Genomic DNA, 16,087 nt, shown 5'->3' on the forward strand with positions numbered 1-16,087 from the left:
TATCCAATAAATGTCGTTCCACTTCATGATTGTGTCCCACTTGTTGTTGATTCTTCACAAAAGAATACAGTTTTATATCTTTATGTTTGAAGCCTGAAATGTGGCAAAAGCTCGCAAAGTTCAAGGGGGCCGAATACTTTCGCAAGGCACTGTATATACTGTACTCGATACCATCTACTGTATCTTGCCTATGCCGCTCTGTACCATCACTCATTCATATATCTTTATGTAGATATTCTTTATCCCCTTACACTTGTGTGTATAAGACAGTAGTTTTGGAATTGTTAGTTAGATTACTTGTTGGTTATTACTGCATTGTCGGAACTAGAAGCACAAGCATTTCGCTACACTCGCATTAACATCTGCTAACCATGTGTATGTGACAAATAAAATTTGATTTGATTTAACAGTATAGCTTCCATCCCTCTCCTCACCGCTACCTGGGCTCAAACCAGGAACACATCGACAACAGCCACCCTCGAAGCAGCGTTACCCATCAATCCACAAGGGGAACAACCACTCCAAGTCTCAGAGCGAGTGACGTTTGAAACGCTATTAGCGTGCACCCCGCTAACTAGCTAGCCATTTCACATCGGTTACACCAGACTAATCTCTGGAGTTGATAGGCTTGAAGTCATAAACAGATGCAAAGAGCTGCTGGCAAAACGCACAAAAGTGCTGTTTGAATGCTTACGAGCCTGCTGGTGCCTACCATCGCTCAGTCAGACTGCTCTATCAAATCATAGACTTAATTATAACATAACACACAGAAATACGAGCCTTAGGTCATTAATATGGTAGTCAAATAGTCAAGCTCCTTGGCTACTCCCCTGCAGAGATAGACAAGATTGTCCAGCAATGGCATGCCATCCATCTTAGTAAATGGAATGAGACAAAAAACACACTGAGCTTCTTGGAGTGAGATTTGGAAGTTCAGGGATGCAACTGATATCAACCCGTTTCAAGAACTTGCCATGGCTGCTGTGTCTGTGTTATCCTTGCCACACTCGAATGCTGAAGTCGAGAGAGTATTCAGCCAGATGAATGTGGTAAAAAGCAAACTTAGAAATCGTATGTCCTTGCAGACCCTTAACTCCATCCTGTACATTCGATATGGACTGAAGCTGTCTGGTGAGGCTTGCTATGAGCACCAGCTGCCTGATAATGTTTTGCAGCTTTTTGGCACATCAGCTTATTATTCATTTTAGTCCAGACTAGTTACCATAATTTTCTCACATTGCCATTGATAGTTTTTTCTATTGTCTCTTTTTGGTCCATTTAGATTGTTAATGTAGATTGTATACAAAAATATATATATATTACGGTTAAAAATGTTCATGTTTTACTGTGACCTGTTGTAGGCTCCTAAGTGGACCATAAGGTTACAAACCAAATTAAGAAAAATAAACTCCGCCAGAGTGTCTCTTTTGGGTCACTTTTGCCAGTCCCAAGCCCGGATGAAGGAGGAGGGTTGGAATTGTGACATAAAAAAAAACAAGAATCGACAGAAGAAAGTTCATTTGTAGTTTTAAACATATTTAGGGTGTTTTTTACTCACTTTTTGTCTGTCCCACGACGTTATTCCTCTCTCCTATAGCGTCCATCACAATTACATGCACATGGACAATTATGCTATGACGTCATTTAGCGACTTCTAGCAACTTTTAGGACAGCCAATAGGTACTTTCCTTACTGAGGAGTTGGCAACACTGTACTACTGTATCCACACTATAGTAGGATACCGTTGTGATATTGTTAGGCATGATTTTAGGTCTTCGATCAAAGTTGCATGTTGTACCTCGTTTCCCTTCAGTGAAAAGTAGTTATTTCATTGAATTAATCCATTTTTAAAAAGCATACAATTACGGTATTGTACACTAGCCTACCCTGCTATCAAACACAGTAAATAATATTGCCAACGTGCTTTCGACAATACGTTATCAACAAAACATTTTATTTTCAAATAGACCACATTTGCCTTAACCTAAATATTTCCTAAGATATCACAACTTAAATATAGCCTACTTACTCCTCAATTGGATCAAGTACATCTTGGTAATTATTTTCATCGTCTCTAATGAAACATATCTGGGGCAGGCAGACACTCGATAAAAGCTTCTGCCGCTTTAAACAAAAAAATGAATGTCTGTCGCCGCCAAGCTCTCAAATTCCGTCTCTCACTCTATGAACGATCACTGCAATCCAGATTCATTGGGACGTCCTTAACCAATTTACATTTATACTTGATAGTGGTATGGACATCCCAAGGAGCCCGAATAGCACGGACCCGCTGAGAAAGTCTATGAACTGCTCTATTCGACTGAAGGGACATCCCAAGGAGGCCGAATAGTACCTATGAACTCATGAAAGCCGTGGAAACAACTCTTATTGTTGTCTGATGTGGAACAGGTAACAACACAGTCTGTGATTGGCTAACAATATTTTGATATGTATACAGCGGGATAACCAACATAGTTATTAAAGTGACTATGCATAGATGACTATCTACGTGTACATACTACCTCAACTAACCGGTGCCCCCGCACATTGACTCTGTATCAGTACCTCCCTGTATATAGTCTCGCTTTACTTATTTTACTGCTGCTCTTTAATTAATTGTTACTTTTAGCTCTTATTTTTATCCGTATTTTTTTTCAACTGCATTGTTGGTTAGGGGCTCGTAAGTAAGCATTTCACTGTTGTATTCGGCGCGTGCGACCAATACAATTTGATTTGATAAAATAACATACTATGAGATGTTGAGGGAAAGACATTATCTATAGATTAGGCATAATCTTTTCTAGGCCATTAGCGATAAAGGAAATACACAAGCCATAGGCTACACTATAGTTCAAGGTAGCTACATTGGAATGTTTGCTTCCACGGGAAAAATTGTACAGTTCTAACATTTATGGTTGAGATTTAATTAGTATAAATATAAACTATGCACGTTTTGATTTTCATTAACACGCGATGCAGGCGTCAAGCAGATGTAAGACGTTGGTATCATGTCATGTAAAATCAGACAACGCAGGAGGAGCCAAACAGACATTAGTAAGGCGTTGGTATCATGTCTACTTGCACATTCATCTTCTGCACTTCTATCACTCCCGTGTTTAATTGGTAAATTGTAATTATTTTGCCACTATGGCCTATTTATTGCCTTACCTCCCTAATCTTACTACATTTACACACACTGTATATATATATTTTTTTCTATAGTGTTATTGACTACGTTTGTTTATATCAATGTGTAACTCTGCAGTTGTAAATGAGAATTTGTTCTCAACTGGCCTACCTGGTTAAATAAAGGTAAAATCAATTTCAGGTCAGGTCAACCGTACCGGTTGCCTCGGCTTTTATATGTCCCGTATCACCCTCCATAGCATGGGACTAAACCAGGTCAAACGAAGGCGTTGTAAATGTAGACACGTTATGCTATATGGAATCCTTGGGACGTCACTATGCCGTTGAAATAAAAAAAATGTTTGGGGGGTGTATGGACGTCCCAATGACCCTTTATAGCACTAACATACTGTTGGATTTGACAGTGAATGACTGGACTGCGGACGAATCAAAACACGATTTGTTCTTGCGTAGCGGGTTGCGTAATTATGTCAGTCTTTTCTCTAATATTCACTCCGGCGACACTTGGCATAGGCGGTTGGGTCATTTGTGGGCTAGCCTAAAACGTGTTTTTCTTGCATTGCGTCGTCTGTTTTTACTGCGGGTCAGACTGGACATCCTTATCTCTATTCTATTATTCCACCAGTGCAACGAATAAAAAAACGCTGTAAATCAACACTCTCCAATCGCGTCCAGTCGGCGAGAAACGTCCACCCACTTCACCGCATTGCCAGACAAGGAGCCTCTCAATGATGTCATCATATTATCATTCGGGAAAGGAAACAGACATGGCGACGATGACCGAGCCGCTCTGTCTAGAAAGAGGTAACTACACAGAAGAGCTTTTGTCAATAGCACAACCTGAGCGCATCATCGTACCACAATCAGACGCGTCTTGAGATAAACACACTGGTGTTTTATATGACATTTGTTGTGGGTTTATTTAGATGGAGTCCTATTGCGAACATTGCGGATTAGCGACCAGCCGAAACGTAGGCTATTAACTGACGTATTTATATAGGCTTAGCCTAACAACTTTGGCGTATGTACTTTATTTGCGTTATCCGTGTATATAGTAGGTGCATAGCATAGCCATATCACATCCACGCCGATGACACCTGGAGTTGTCATGCGTAATAGTGCGCATTTTTATTTCACTACTTTTTTATGCACAAATTGGGTGGAAAAGCTCTGCAGGCTGTAGGCAGTTTATCGCAGCTCTGGTTGATTTGATATGGTGTGTCATAGAACCCCCTTGTTTGGTCGATTCATGGGGGATTCCCGTTTGAAATATTTGATTGAACAATGGTGCCACAAAGTATTACATTGTAGCTACATTGTTCATCTGATCTGTTGCTAATAAATCCGTTTAATAACCACTGTTAGAATGAAACAACATTTTTACAGTAACACTATGAGTAACGTTGGTGTTCATTTACGGGCTACACTATGTATTCCAGTGCTCTACAGATCCTCAAATGGAGGGACCCACTCACTGTAATATATTCCCGCATGTGTTTAATTGTTAAAATGTTTAGTCATGAGACATATTGAGGAGCATATCAGTGTGCAGATTCCTCTCCTTTGTGGCCATTCATACAGTACATGCACAAATCATTGGAAGTAGGGGTATGCAGGCTTTTGCTCCAACCCTGATCAGTTGCTTATCAGGTATTTAATTAGCCAGATCAGGTGTGTCAGAGCAGGGCTGAAGCAAAAGCCTCTGAAGCAAAAGCCTGGACACCCAGTAGCTCTCCAGGAGAAGGGGTATTCTACCCTTTTTCAACTCACCCTCTCCTCGCTCCTCTCTAGATGTGTGCAGGGTGATAGAGCTGCTGGACCGGCTGCAGAGAAGCGGTGAGCTGCCTCCTCCCAAACTCCAGGCCCTGCAGAGAGTCCTGCAGAGCAAGTTCTGTGCTGCCATCAGGGAGGTAGATATTAGAATAACTTACCCACTATGTCTGATCTAGTTGTAGCCTATATCCATTAGAGGTAGGACAGGCTACCTAAACCCAGCATGTCTGATCTAGATACTGTAGCCTATATCGATCAGAGAAGTAGGATAGGCTACCTAAACCCACCATGTCTGATCTAGCAATATAGTTTATATTGTTTTTAGATTGGTTTGTATAGATGTGTATATAGTATGTATTCTTTGGTACTGAATTCCAAACAGACAAGGTTTATCATGATGTCACAAAACATGTATATTATGTAACAGTATATGTATTTACAATAAATAAAAGGTTTCATATTTACAGTGGTTACAACTAGGGTAGTTGTGGTGAACATATTACCGCCACACTGGCAGTCATAAGTCATGACCGCAGAAAAATTACACGTGAACGTTGAGTCACAGTAATCTCCTCTTATGCACCCTGGACATGTTTTGGTAGTTAGGTCCTAATGGCCTGGTACTCAGGGCTCTATTGTCCCTCTAACCTAGCGTTTCCCAAACTCGGTCCTTGGGACCCCAGGGGGTACACGTCTTGGTTTTGGCCCTAACACTACACAGCTGATTCAAATGATCGAAGCTTGATGATTTTGTTCAGCTAAGTTCAATTATATTCTTCTTACTATAATATCATATAAAATAATGGCACAGAACTTATAAGCATATTTTGTCAGCTAAATATACAAGCCTACAGCCTATGGCATGGAGCATAGCCAGATAACATACAGTAGGGCCAGATCATATTCTGTTCTTCGGAAATACATTTTCTTCATATCATGTTTCTTTAGACCTGACTAAAGTAAGTAATGGATTTACTATGATGGTGTTTATTAAATTGATTTGTTAGACGTTTTTTTAAATGTAGACATTCAAAAGGCATGCATTAGCGACTTGCTATGCATGGAGGCCTGGAGATGCTAAGTGTTTTTATGTTAATTAACGGTCAATTACAGTGAGACCAGCAGACTTTTTCATGATAGTAACTGGCTGACAAATGTAATGTAATGACCCCACAGTCCTAGTTACAACATGCATAAAAGATAATTCTTAGATACCATACTACCTATTTAATTAAAGTCCATATTCAAAGTTTATATTCGAAAACCCCAACCCTACCCTATTTTCAATACTGCAACAGCAACATTGACATATTCTGTGTATCACACAAGTTATACTCTTTCTATCTTTTACCTATGTAGTATGTCTGTTTGTATGCTGTTACAGTACACTTCACTACATACACTACAATACACTTCACTACACTCAATTGTGTGTCATACCAACCACACGCACATCTATAAACATTGTATCACGTTTCATACCTGTCACAACAAGTAGACTGCTCTACGCAACATATCTCAGTACACGCTCCACGTTTCCTACCTGTCACTTCAAGTAGACTACTCGACACTACATATCTTAGTCCACGCTCCACCTCACTTCTGTGTGATATATCGTGTGAGGTTTCATTTTGTTTATGAATTTACTTTATTATCGTCTGTGATTTATACATTTTGTAATCTTGTGTTTTATAAACAGGTGAAACTCATTAAAGTGCCAATGTCTCCAATGATTTGGATGTTTCTTGGTTTCCCCTCATGTTCTCTCTACATTTTCCAACAGGTGTATGAACAGCTCTATGACACTCTTGACATCGTGGGAGGGCCTGAGGTTCGTGCCCAGGCAACTGCCAAGGTATTGACAACAAATATTTAACACGCATACATAAAATGTACACTCCGGGAAAGAATAAACATCACAAATCCCATAACAGTCATATTAGTGTAATTGGCGTCCAACTTCTCATGCAATCTCACTTTCAACCTTTCCTCCAGGCCACAGTGGCTGCATTTGCAGCCAGCGAGGGACATGCCCACCCACGGGTGGTGGAGCTGCCCAAGACAGAGGAGGGCCTGGGATTCAACATCATGGGGGGCAAGGAGCAGAACTCCCCAATCTATATCTCCAGGGTCATCCCCGGGGGGGTGGCAGACCGGCAGGGGGGGCTGAAGAGGGGCGACCAACTGCTCTCTGTCAATGGAGTGGTAAGAGGGATTGGGAGGAGGGTGTGCTGTGTGTGTGTGTTTATCCTTACTCACATACACTATATATACAAAAGTATGTGGATACCCCTTTAAATTAGTGGATTCGGCTATTTCAGCCACACCCGTTGCATAAAATCGAGCACACCGCCATGCAATTTCCATAGACAAACATTGGCAGTAGAATGGCATTACTGAAGAGCTGAGTGACTTTCAACGTATCACTGTCATAAGATGTCATCTTTCCAACAAGGCAGTTTGTCAAATTTCTGCCCTGGTAGAGCTGCCCCCTGTCAACTGTAAGTGCTGTTATTGTGAAGTGGAAACGTCTAGGAGCAACAGCGGCTCAGCCGCGAAGTGATAGGCCTACACAAGCTCACAGTACGGGACCGCCGAGTGCTGTAGTGCGTAAATAAATGTCTGTCCTCGGTTGCTACACTCACTACTGAGTTCCAAACTGCCCCTGGAAGCAATGTCAGCACAATAACTGTTGTCGGGAGCTTCATGAAATGGGTTTCCATGGCCGAGCAGCCGCACACAAGCCTAAGATGACCATGTGCAATGCCAAGCATCGGCTGGAGACTTAGACTCTGGAGCAGTGCGTTCTCTGAAGTGATGAATCACGCTTCACCATCTGCTAGTCGGATGGACAAATCTGGGTTTGGCGGATGCCCCTGGTGGAGGAGGATTAATGGTCTGGGGCTGTTTTTCATGGTTTGGGCTAGGCCCCTTAATTCCAGTGAAGGGAAATCTTAATGCTACAGCATACAATGACATTCTAGACGATTCTGTGCTTCTATATTTGTGGCAAAAGTTTGGGGAAAGCCCTTTCCTGTTTCAGCAGGATAATGCCTCCGTGCACAAAGTGAGGTCCATACAGAAATGGTTTGTCAAAATATTTGTGGAAGAACTTGACTGGCCTGCACAAAGCCTTGACTTCAACCCCATCGAACACCTTTGGGATGAATTGGAATGTCGACTGAGAGCCAGGCCCAATCGCCCAATATCAGTGCCCGACCTCACTAATGTTCTTGTGGCTGAATGGAAGCAAGTCCCCTCAGCAATTTTCCAATATCTAGTGGAAAACCTTCGCAGAAGAGTGGAGGCTGTTTTAGCAGTAAAGGGGGTACCAACTCCATATTAATGCCAATGATTTTGGAATGAGATGTTTGACGAGCAGGTGTCCATATACTTTTGGTTGTGTGTGTGTGTGTATTGCAGAGTGTGGAGGGGGAGCACCACGAGAAGGCAGTGGAGCTGCTGAAGGCTGCCCAGGGCTCAGTGAAACTAGTGGTCAGGTACACGCCTAAGGTGCTGGAGGAGATGGAGGCCCGCTTTGAGAAGATGAGGAGCGCCAGAAGACGCCAGCAGCACACAAGCTACTCGTGAGGGAACACACAGACACACAAACAAGCAAGTACGTGAGCACGCTCACAAGTCTGTTTTTTATGTAATTATTTTTCTCCGTCTCTCTCGCTCTCTTCTTCTCTCCCTCTCTTTCTCTATCATTTTCCCTAACACAGGTCTCTGGAGTCCCGAGGCTAGCCACTCCCACCCTCAGTCAAGCCTGTTGGACCTGCCACCTTAGTTCTGCTCCAATAGGAGGTCAGATGATAGAGAAGAAGGAAGTAACCAAAGTAGCCAACTTAGATCTGTTATTTATATATGTTTGTGAAATGCATCTATTATCCCCCTCCACTGCCTAACCCTTAGCAGGGGACTGCCTAGCCCTAGGTCATCCTTTACCCTCTGTGATTTTCTCTCCCCGTGTGAAACCTGCATCCTAGCGTATGGCAACCACGTGTTTAGCGTAGGAACAGAGGAGAGTAAGCATGGCGGATGTAGTTTAAATACATAGGTCTATTTACTTTTCTACTCTATAGTGAGATGATTCTGTATGTATGTATGTACACTTTAGGTAGGGTAAGCATTCCAAGGCTTTCATATTTACTATTTGTTTATTTATGTACTTATTTATTCATGAAATAAAGCCGGTAAAGGTTTGAACAGTCATTGTTTGTGATCATATTTGTGTAGCCATATGATTTGAAAAGAAATTGGAGTTGTATTAGAAATTCGTTCTTGGGGTGGCAGAACTCATGTCAGAAAGGGCTAGCTGATGATGTTTCATAGTCAGATTTGCTTCAGATTTTGACACTGCAGTCTGCACAGAGTGCTTATCGCCACAATCAACTCTATTTCTTGGAGTTCAATGGTAATAGCAATTAAAGACAGTGCTTGACTTAGGCAGGAGCTCACTGGAGCTGAGTTCCGGCACCTCAAATGTTCTACTGCTTGAGCCCCTGTTCCTCTTAAAGAATATATGTTCAAAAGTATTGTGGAGCTCCTGCACCTAAATATAAACTGTACAGCCACCCAAAATGAGTACCGGAACCTATTTTGGTCTAAGTCAAACACTGATTGAAGATAGTGATTTATTCTTGAAGAATTTCACTTGTAAATCATGAGGAGTCGCCAGGGCCGATATTCATAAAGTGTTTCAGACTGATCCGAACTGATACTAGATCAGCACTTAAATGCACCTCCCTTCTTACACCCGGGAAAGGTCTTTTTGACGATGCCCATAGGTCTGTCGTTTCTTTTTGCTTGTCTGTCTTTCAGCAACACAATGTCTTCTGGCTGAAGGTTGGGCTTCTCATTTTGCCACTTCTGACGACTCTGCAGGGAAGGCAGATATTCTGGCACCGTTGGAAGAAAGAATGTGTCGGCAAGGCTCTGTACTTGCCTCCATTGAAGACTGAAGTGGTCTTTCTCATTGAACTCCCCTTGTGGTGGGGGAACCTCAGCAACCTTTTCGGTGAGGAGTGTCGCTGGTGTCAAGATGAGGGGGAGTCTGGATCTGTAGACACAGGAACCAGTGGACGAGCATTCACAATTGCTGAGACTTCTGCCATAAATGTGGTCAAGACTTTGTGTAAGCTTGGATGGACCCACCTTCAGCAACATGAAATCAAGGATGTGCCTCTTGACTCCGATCATTCTCTCCACGGGCAGGTCCAACATTCTGAGATTCCAACTTCCCACGTAGTCTTCGGCAAATGACGCATTGGTAGAGTGTGCTGCTAATGCAGTGACCCACAGACCAGCTTCTCTCAAAGCACCCTTCATGAAGTGGCGCCCTTGATGGTGGACCTGCGCGTGGTGGTGGCAGCGGTGGATGAGTAGAGTAGTCACATGGCCCATTCCAGGGAGGATGAGAGGGTTGATTTCCTCTTGACCAAGATTTGTTTGGGACAGGCATCCTCCAATCCTCAGTAGGCCTGAATCATCCATGTAGGGGCACAGACCGAAGAGTGGGCTCTGCTTAGGAATGGCTTTACCTTCTCTGATGCATTCCATTTTCTTGTGAAAGGTGCTGTGTTGCAGACTGCGTATTATGATTGTCTTGGTGTGATCCAGGTCTTCGATGGAGCAGGGTTTGTCACAGATGTGCCATCCTTTGCAGCATTCTGCTTTGTTTAAAAGAGTGAGCAACATGCACAAGCCAAGCTGTTGCATCTGTCAGTGCTCACCAGCTTGAGAACCACTCAAAGCGCTTGGGGTCAAACTTCTTTCTGGAGACGTTGGTGGTGTGGCAGGCAACTTGAAGGCGGATCTCGACATCAGATCCGGAGTCAACCAAGTCGAAAGTTGTCAGAGGTTTCTGGCTCTGCTGACCTGAGCAAGGAAGCTGGTCCTGTCAACCATATGCTGTGAACAGACATCATGTGGCTATGAAGAATATTCATGAATCTCATTAAAAAGATCAGCCGTACAAAATAATATAATGAAATGAAAGCTAAATTTGTTATGATTAATTTTACTTACAGACAATGCTTCTACAAAGTGATAGCAAGCAAAAAGTTATTTCTCACATGAGCCGAATACAACAGGTGAATACAATCCAACCTTACAGTGAAATGCTTATTTGCAAACCCTTAACCAACAATGCAGTTTTTAGAAAAAATAAGTGTTAAGTAAAAAAATAGATAGGTCTAAAATAAAGTAACAAATAATGAAAGCGCAGCAGTAAAATAACAGGGGGTACCGGTACAAAGTCAATGTGGGGGTAATATGTACATGTCGGTAGAGTTAAAGTGACTATGCATAGATAATTAACAGAGTGTAGAAGCAGTGGAAAAGAGGGGTGAGGGGGCAATACATATAGTCTGGGTAGCCATTTGATTAGCTGTTCAGGAGTCTTATGGCTTGGGGGTAGAAGCTGTTAAGTATTTTGGACCTAGACTTGGCGCTCCGGTACTGCTTCCTGTGCGGTAGCAGAGAGAACAGTCTATGACTAGGGTGGCTGGAGTCTTTGAACATTTTTAAGGCCTTCCACCGACACCGCCTGGTATCGAGGTCCTGGATGGCAGGATGCTTGGCCCCAGTGATGTACTGGGCCGTACCCACTACCATCTGTAGTGCCTTATGGTCGGAGGCCGAGCAGTTGCCATACTAGTCAGGATGCTCTCGATGGTACAGCTGTAGAACTTTTTGGGGATCTGAGGACCCATGCCAAATCTTTTCAATCTCCTGAGGGGGAATAGGCTTGGTTGTGCCCTCTTCACGACTGTATTGGTGTGTTTGGACTAGAGGTCGACCGATTATGATTTTTCAACGCCGATACCGATTATTGGAGGATCAAAAAACAAAATAACACCCCGGTGCCGATTAATCGGACGATTTTTATTTTACTTTTTTATTTTTTAATTTTTTTAATTAAATTCTTTTTTAGATTATATTTGTAATAATGACAATTACAACAATACTGAATGAACACTAATTTTAACTTAATATAATACATAAAATCAATTTAGCCTCAAATAAATAGTGAAACATGTTCAATTTGGTTTAAATAATGCAAAAACAAAGTGTTGGAGAAGAGAGTAAAAAGTGCAATGTACGAAAGCTAACGTTTAAATTCCTTTCTCAGAACATGAGAACAAATGAAAGCTGGTGGTTCCTTTTAACATGAGTCTTCAATATTCCCAGGTAAGAAATTTTAGGTTGTAGTTATTATAGGGATTATAGGACTATTTCTCTCTATACCATTTGTATTTCATTAACCTTTGACTATTGGATGTTCTTATAGGCAATTTAGTATTGCCAGTGTAACAGTATAGCTTCCGTCCCTCTCCTCGCCCCTACCTGGGCTCGAACCAGGAACACAACGACAACAGCCACCCTCGAAGTAGTGTTACCCATGCAGAGTAAGGGGAACAACCACTCCAAGTCTCAGAGCAAGTGACGTTTGAAACGCTATTAGCGCGCACCCCGCTAACTAGCTAGCCATTTCACATCAGTTACACCAGCCTAATCTCTGGAGTTGATAGGCTTGAAGTCATAAACAGCGCAATGCTTGACACACAACGAAGAGCTGCTGGCAAAACGCACGACAGTGCTGTTTGAACGAATGCTTACGAGCCTGCTGCTGCCTACCACCGCTCAGTCAGACTGCTCTATCAAATCATAGACTTAATTATAACATAATACACAGAAATACGAGCCGTAGGTCATTAATATGGTCGAATCCGGAAACTATCATCTCAAAGACAAGATGTTTATTCTTTCAGTGAAATACGGAACCGTTCCGTATTTTATCTAATTGTTGGCATCCATAAGTCTAAATATTCCTGTTACATTGCACAACCTTCACTGTTATGTCATAATTACGTAAAATTCTGGCAAATTAGGCGACCCAAAATGTTGCATATATACTGACTCTGTGTGCAATGAACGCAAGAGAAGAGACACAATTTCACCTGGTTAATATTGCCTGCTAACCTGGATTTCTTTCAACTAAATATGCAGGTTTAAAAATATATACTTCTGTGTATTGATTTTAAGAAAGGCATTGATGTTTCTGGTTAGGTACACATTGGAGCAACGACAGTCCTTTTTCACGAATGCGCACCGCATCGATTATATGCAACGCAGGACACGCTAGATAAACTAGTAATATCATCAACCATGTGTAGTTAACTAGTGATTATGATTGATATATTGTTTTAAGTTTAATGCTAGCTAGCAACTTCCCTTGGCTTACTGCATTCACGTAACAGGCAGGCTCCTCGTGGAGTGCAATGTAATCAGGTGGTTAGAGCGTTGGACTAGTTAACTGTAAGGTTGCAAGATTGAATCCCCGAGCTGACAAAGTAAAAATCTGTCGTTCTTCCCCTGAACAAGGCAGTTAACCCACCGTTCCTAGGCATTCATTGAAAGTAAGAATGTGTTCTTAACTGACTTGCCTAGTTAAATAAAGATTAAATAAAGGTGTAAAAATAAAAAAGACCGATTTCCGATTAATCGGTCGACCTCTGGTTTGGAAAATGATAGTTTGTTGGTGATGTGGACACCAAGGAACTTGAAGCTCTCAACCTGCTACACTACAGCCACATCGATGAGAATGGGGGCGTGTTCGGCCCTCCTTTTCCTGTAGTCCACAATCATCCCCTTTGTCTTGATCATGTTGAGGGAGAGGTTGTTGTCCTGGCAGCATACGGCCAGGTCTCTAACCTCCTCCCTATAGGCTGTGTCATTGTTGTCGGTGATCAGGTCTACCACTGTTGTGTCATCGGCAAACTTAATGATGGTGTTGGAATCATACCTGGCCATGCAGTCATGAGTGAACAGGGAGTACAGGAGGGGACTGTGCACGCACCCCTGAGAGGCACCTGTGTTGAGGATCAGCGTGGCGGTTGTGTTGTTACCTACACTTACCACCTGGGGGCAGCCCGTCAGGAAGTCCAGGATCCAGTTGCAGATGGAAGTGTTTAGTCCCAGAGTCCTTAGCTTAGTGATGAGCTTTGAGGGCATTATGGTGTTGAACACTGAACTGTAGTCAATGAATAGCATTGTCACATAGGTGTTCCTTTTGTCCAGGTGGGAAAGGGTGTAGAGTGCAATAGAGATTGCATCATCTGTGGATCTGTTGGGGCGGTAATGCAATTGGAGTGGGTCTAGAGTTTCTGGGATAATGGTGTTGATGTGAGCCATGATCAGCCTTTCAAAGCACTTCAATAAGATTCCATCTTTGATGGTTAGTTGGAGGGCATTGCAGGATTTCTTAAAAGCTTCTGGGTTAGAGTCCCGCTCCTTGAAAGCGGCAGCTCTACTCTTTAGCTCAGTGCGGATGTTGCCTGCAATCCATGGCTTCTGGTTGGTGTATGTACGTACAGTCACTGTGGGGACGACGTCATCAATACACTTATTGATGAAGCCAGTGACTGATGTGTACTCCTCAATGCCATCAGAAGAATCCTAGAACATATTCCAGTCTGTGCTAGCAAAAGAGTCCTGTATTAGCATTTGCTTCATCCTTACCACTTTTTTATTGACCGAGTCACTGGTGCTTCCTGTTTTAGTTTTTGCTTGTAAGCAGAAATCAGGAAGATAGAATTATGGTCAGATTTGCCAAATGGAGGGCGAGGGAGACCTTTGTATGCATCTCTGTGTGTGGAGTAAAGGTGGTCTAGAGTTTTTTTCCCCCTCTGGTTGCACATTTAACATGCTGGTTGAAATTAAGTCAAACGGATTTAAGTTTCCCTGTGTTAAAGTCCCCGGCCACTATGAGCGCCTCCTCTGGATGAGCGTCTTCCTGTTTGTTTATGGTCGTATACAGCTCATTGAGTGCGGTCTTAGTTCCTGCATTGGTTTGTGGTGGTAAATATACAGCAATGAAGAATATAGATGAAAACTCTCTTGGTAAATAGTGTGGTCTACAGCTTATCATGAGATACTCTAGCTCAGGCGAGCAAAACCTTGAGACTTCCTTAGATTTCTTGCACCAGCTGTTGTTTACAAATATACATAGACCTCCACCTCTTGTTTTACCTGCCGAAAAGTGTAAAAACCTGCCAGCTGTATGTTATTCATGTTGTTGTTCAGCCACAACTTGGTGAAACATAAGATATTACAGTTTTTAATGTCCCGTTGGTAGGATGTACGTGCTCGTAGTTCGTCTGTTTTATTATTCAAATATTGTACATTGATGGTAAAGGCAGATTACCCACTCCCCGTCGGATCCTTAAAAGGCACCCAGACCTACGTCCCCAATATCTCTGTCTCTTTCTCCTGTGAATGACGGGGATGACGGCCTTGTCGGGTGTCTGGAGGAAATCATTTTTTCAGTACGGGGTGAGTAATCGCTGTCCTTATATTTTGAAGCTCTTTTCAGTCATAAGAGACAGTGGCAGAAACATTAAGTACAAAATAAGTTACAAATAAAGCGAAAAAACACCAGGGCACAATTGGTTAGGTGACAGTAAAACAGCAGCCATCTCCTCTGGCTCCATTATCACATGATGGATGATGGAGTTTGACAATATCTGCAGCTCCACAGTGACTTTCACCATTTTGGAATGTAAACAATTATTTTTCTACAGGATTGAGCACATTAAACGAACAACACACATCAACACAGGACAGTGGCCCCCAAGTGGTCAACAATGGAATTCCAAGATAGCCTTAAGGAACTCAAACCCAACTACAGGGGTCAGAACAGTAGGGTATTCACTTTTTACATTTCAATAATAATGCACAAGGAGACACAAGTAAAGCCATTACAGTGCAATTCCGAGATCTGAGTACAGAAATGGGGATCAGGTTTCTTACCAAGCAGTATAAAATGTTCTATAAATGTTTAATGCAAGACATATAGACTATGATGCTGTGGACAATGACAAATACACTGACCTAAATGTAAGAAAATGAATTGTCTAAATATGTGAAGACACCAAGAATGACAAAGTTTCAATCATGTCTCAATATTCCCGCTTTCTAGCTTATGTAATAGCCTAACATGAAAGAATTGACAGGTCAATGACTTTATTACATTTAACCTAATTAATGTGGACCCAATGAACAATGTTATGCGGTTAATGTGTTTAAATGCAGTCCTTAACACCCCCACCTTGACAGATGGTAAACAGTGCAGGGGCTATAATAATGTGGAGTGAATCTCATT

At 42.2% G+C, this 16,087-nt stretch overlaps 1 protein-coding gene across 1 annotated transcript; it reads left to right on the forward strand.

Annotated features, from left to right (window-relative positions):
* The first annotated feature begins 3,576 nt into the window (after positions 1 to 3,576).
* lin7b (lin-7 homolog B (C. elegans)) lies at positions 3,577 to 9,135 on the forward strand. The gene is made up of 6 exons (XM_020486104.2): positions 3,577 to 3,951; positions 4,939 to 5,057; positions 6,704 to 6,775; positions 6,916 to 7,125; positions 8,344 to 8,507; positions 8,646 to 9,135. Exons 1-6 carry the CDS (start codon positions 3,876 to 3,878, stop codon positions 8,665 to 8,667), a joined length of 663 nt encoding a protein of 220 aa, XP_020341693.1. The 5' UTR covers positions 3,577 to 3,875; the 3' UTR covers positions 8,668 to 9,135.
* The last annotated feature ends 6,952 nt before the right edge of the window (positions 9,136 to 16,087 follow it).

This window comes from Oncorhynchus kisutch, linkage group LG6 (assembly GCF_002021735.2).
Source record: "Oncorhynchus kisutch isolate 150728-3 linkage group LG6, Okis_V2, whole genome shotgun sequence".
NCBI classification, from domain to species: Eukaryota; Metazoa; Chordata; class Actinopteri; order Salmoniformes; family Salmonidae; genus Oncorhynchus; species Oncorhynchus kisutch.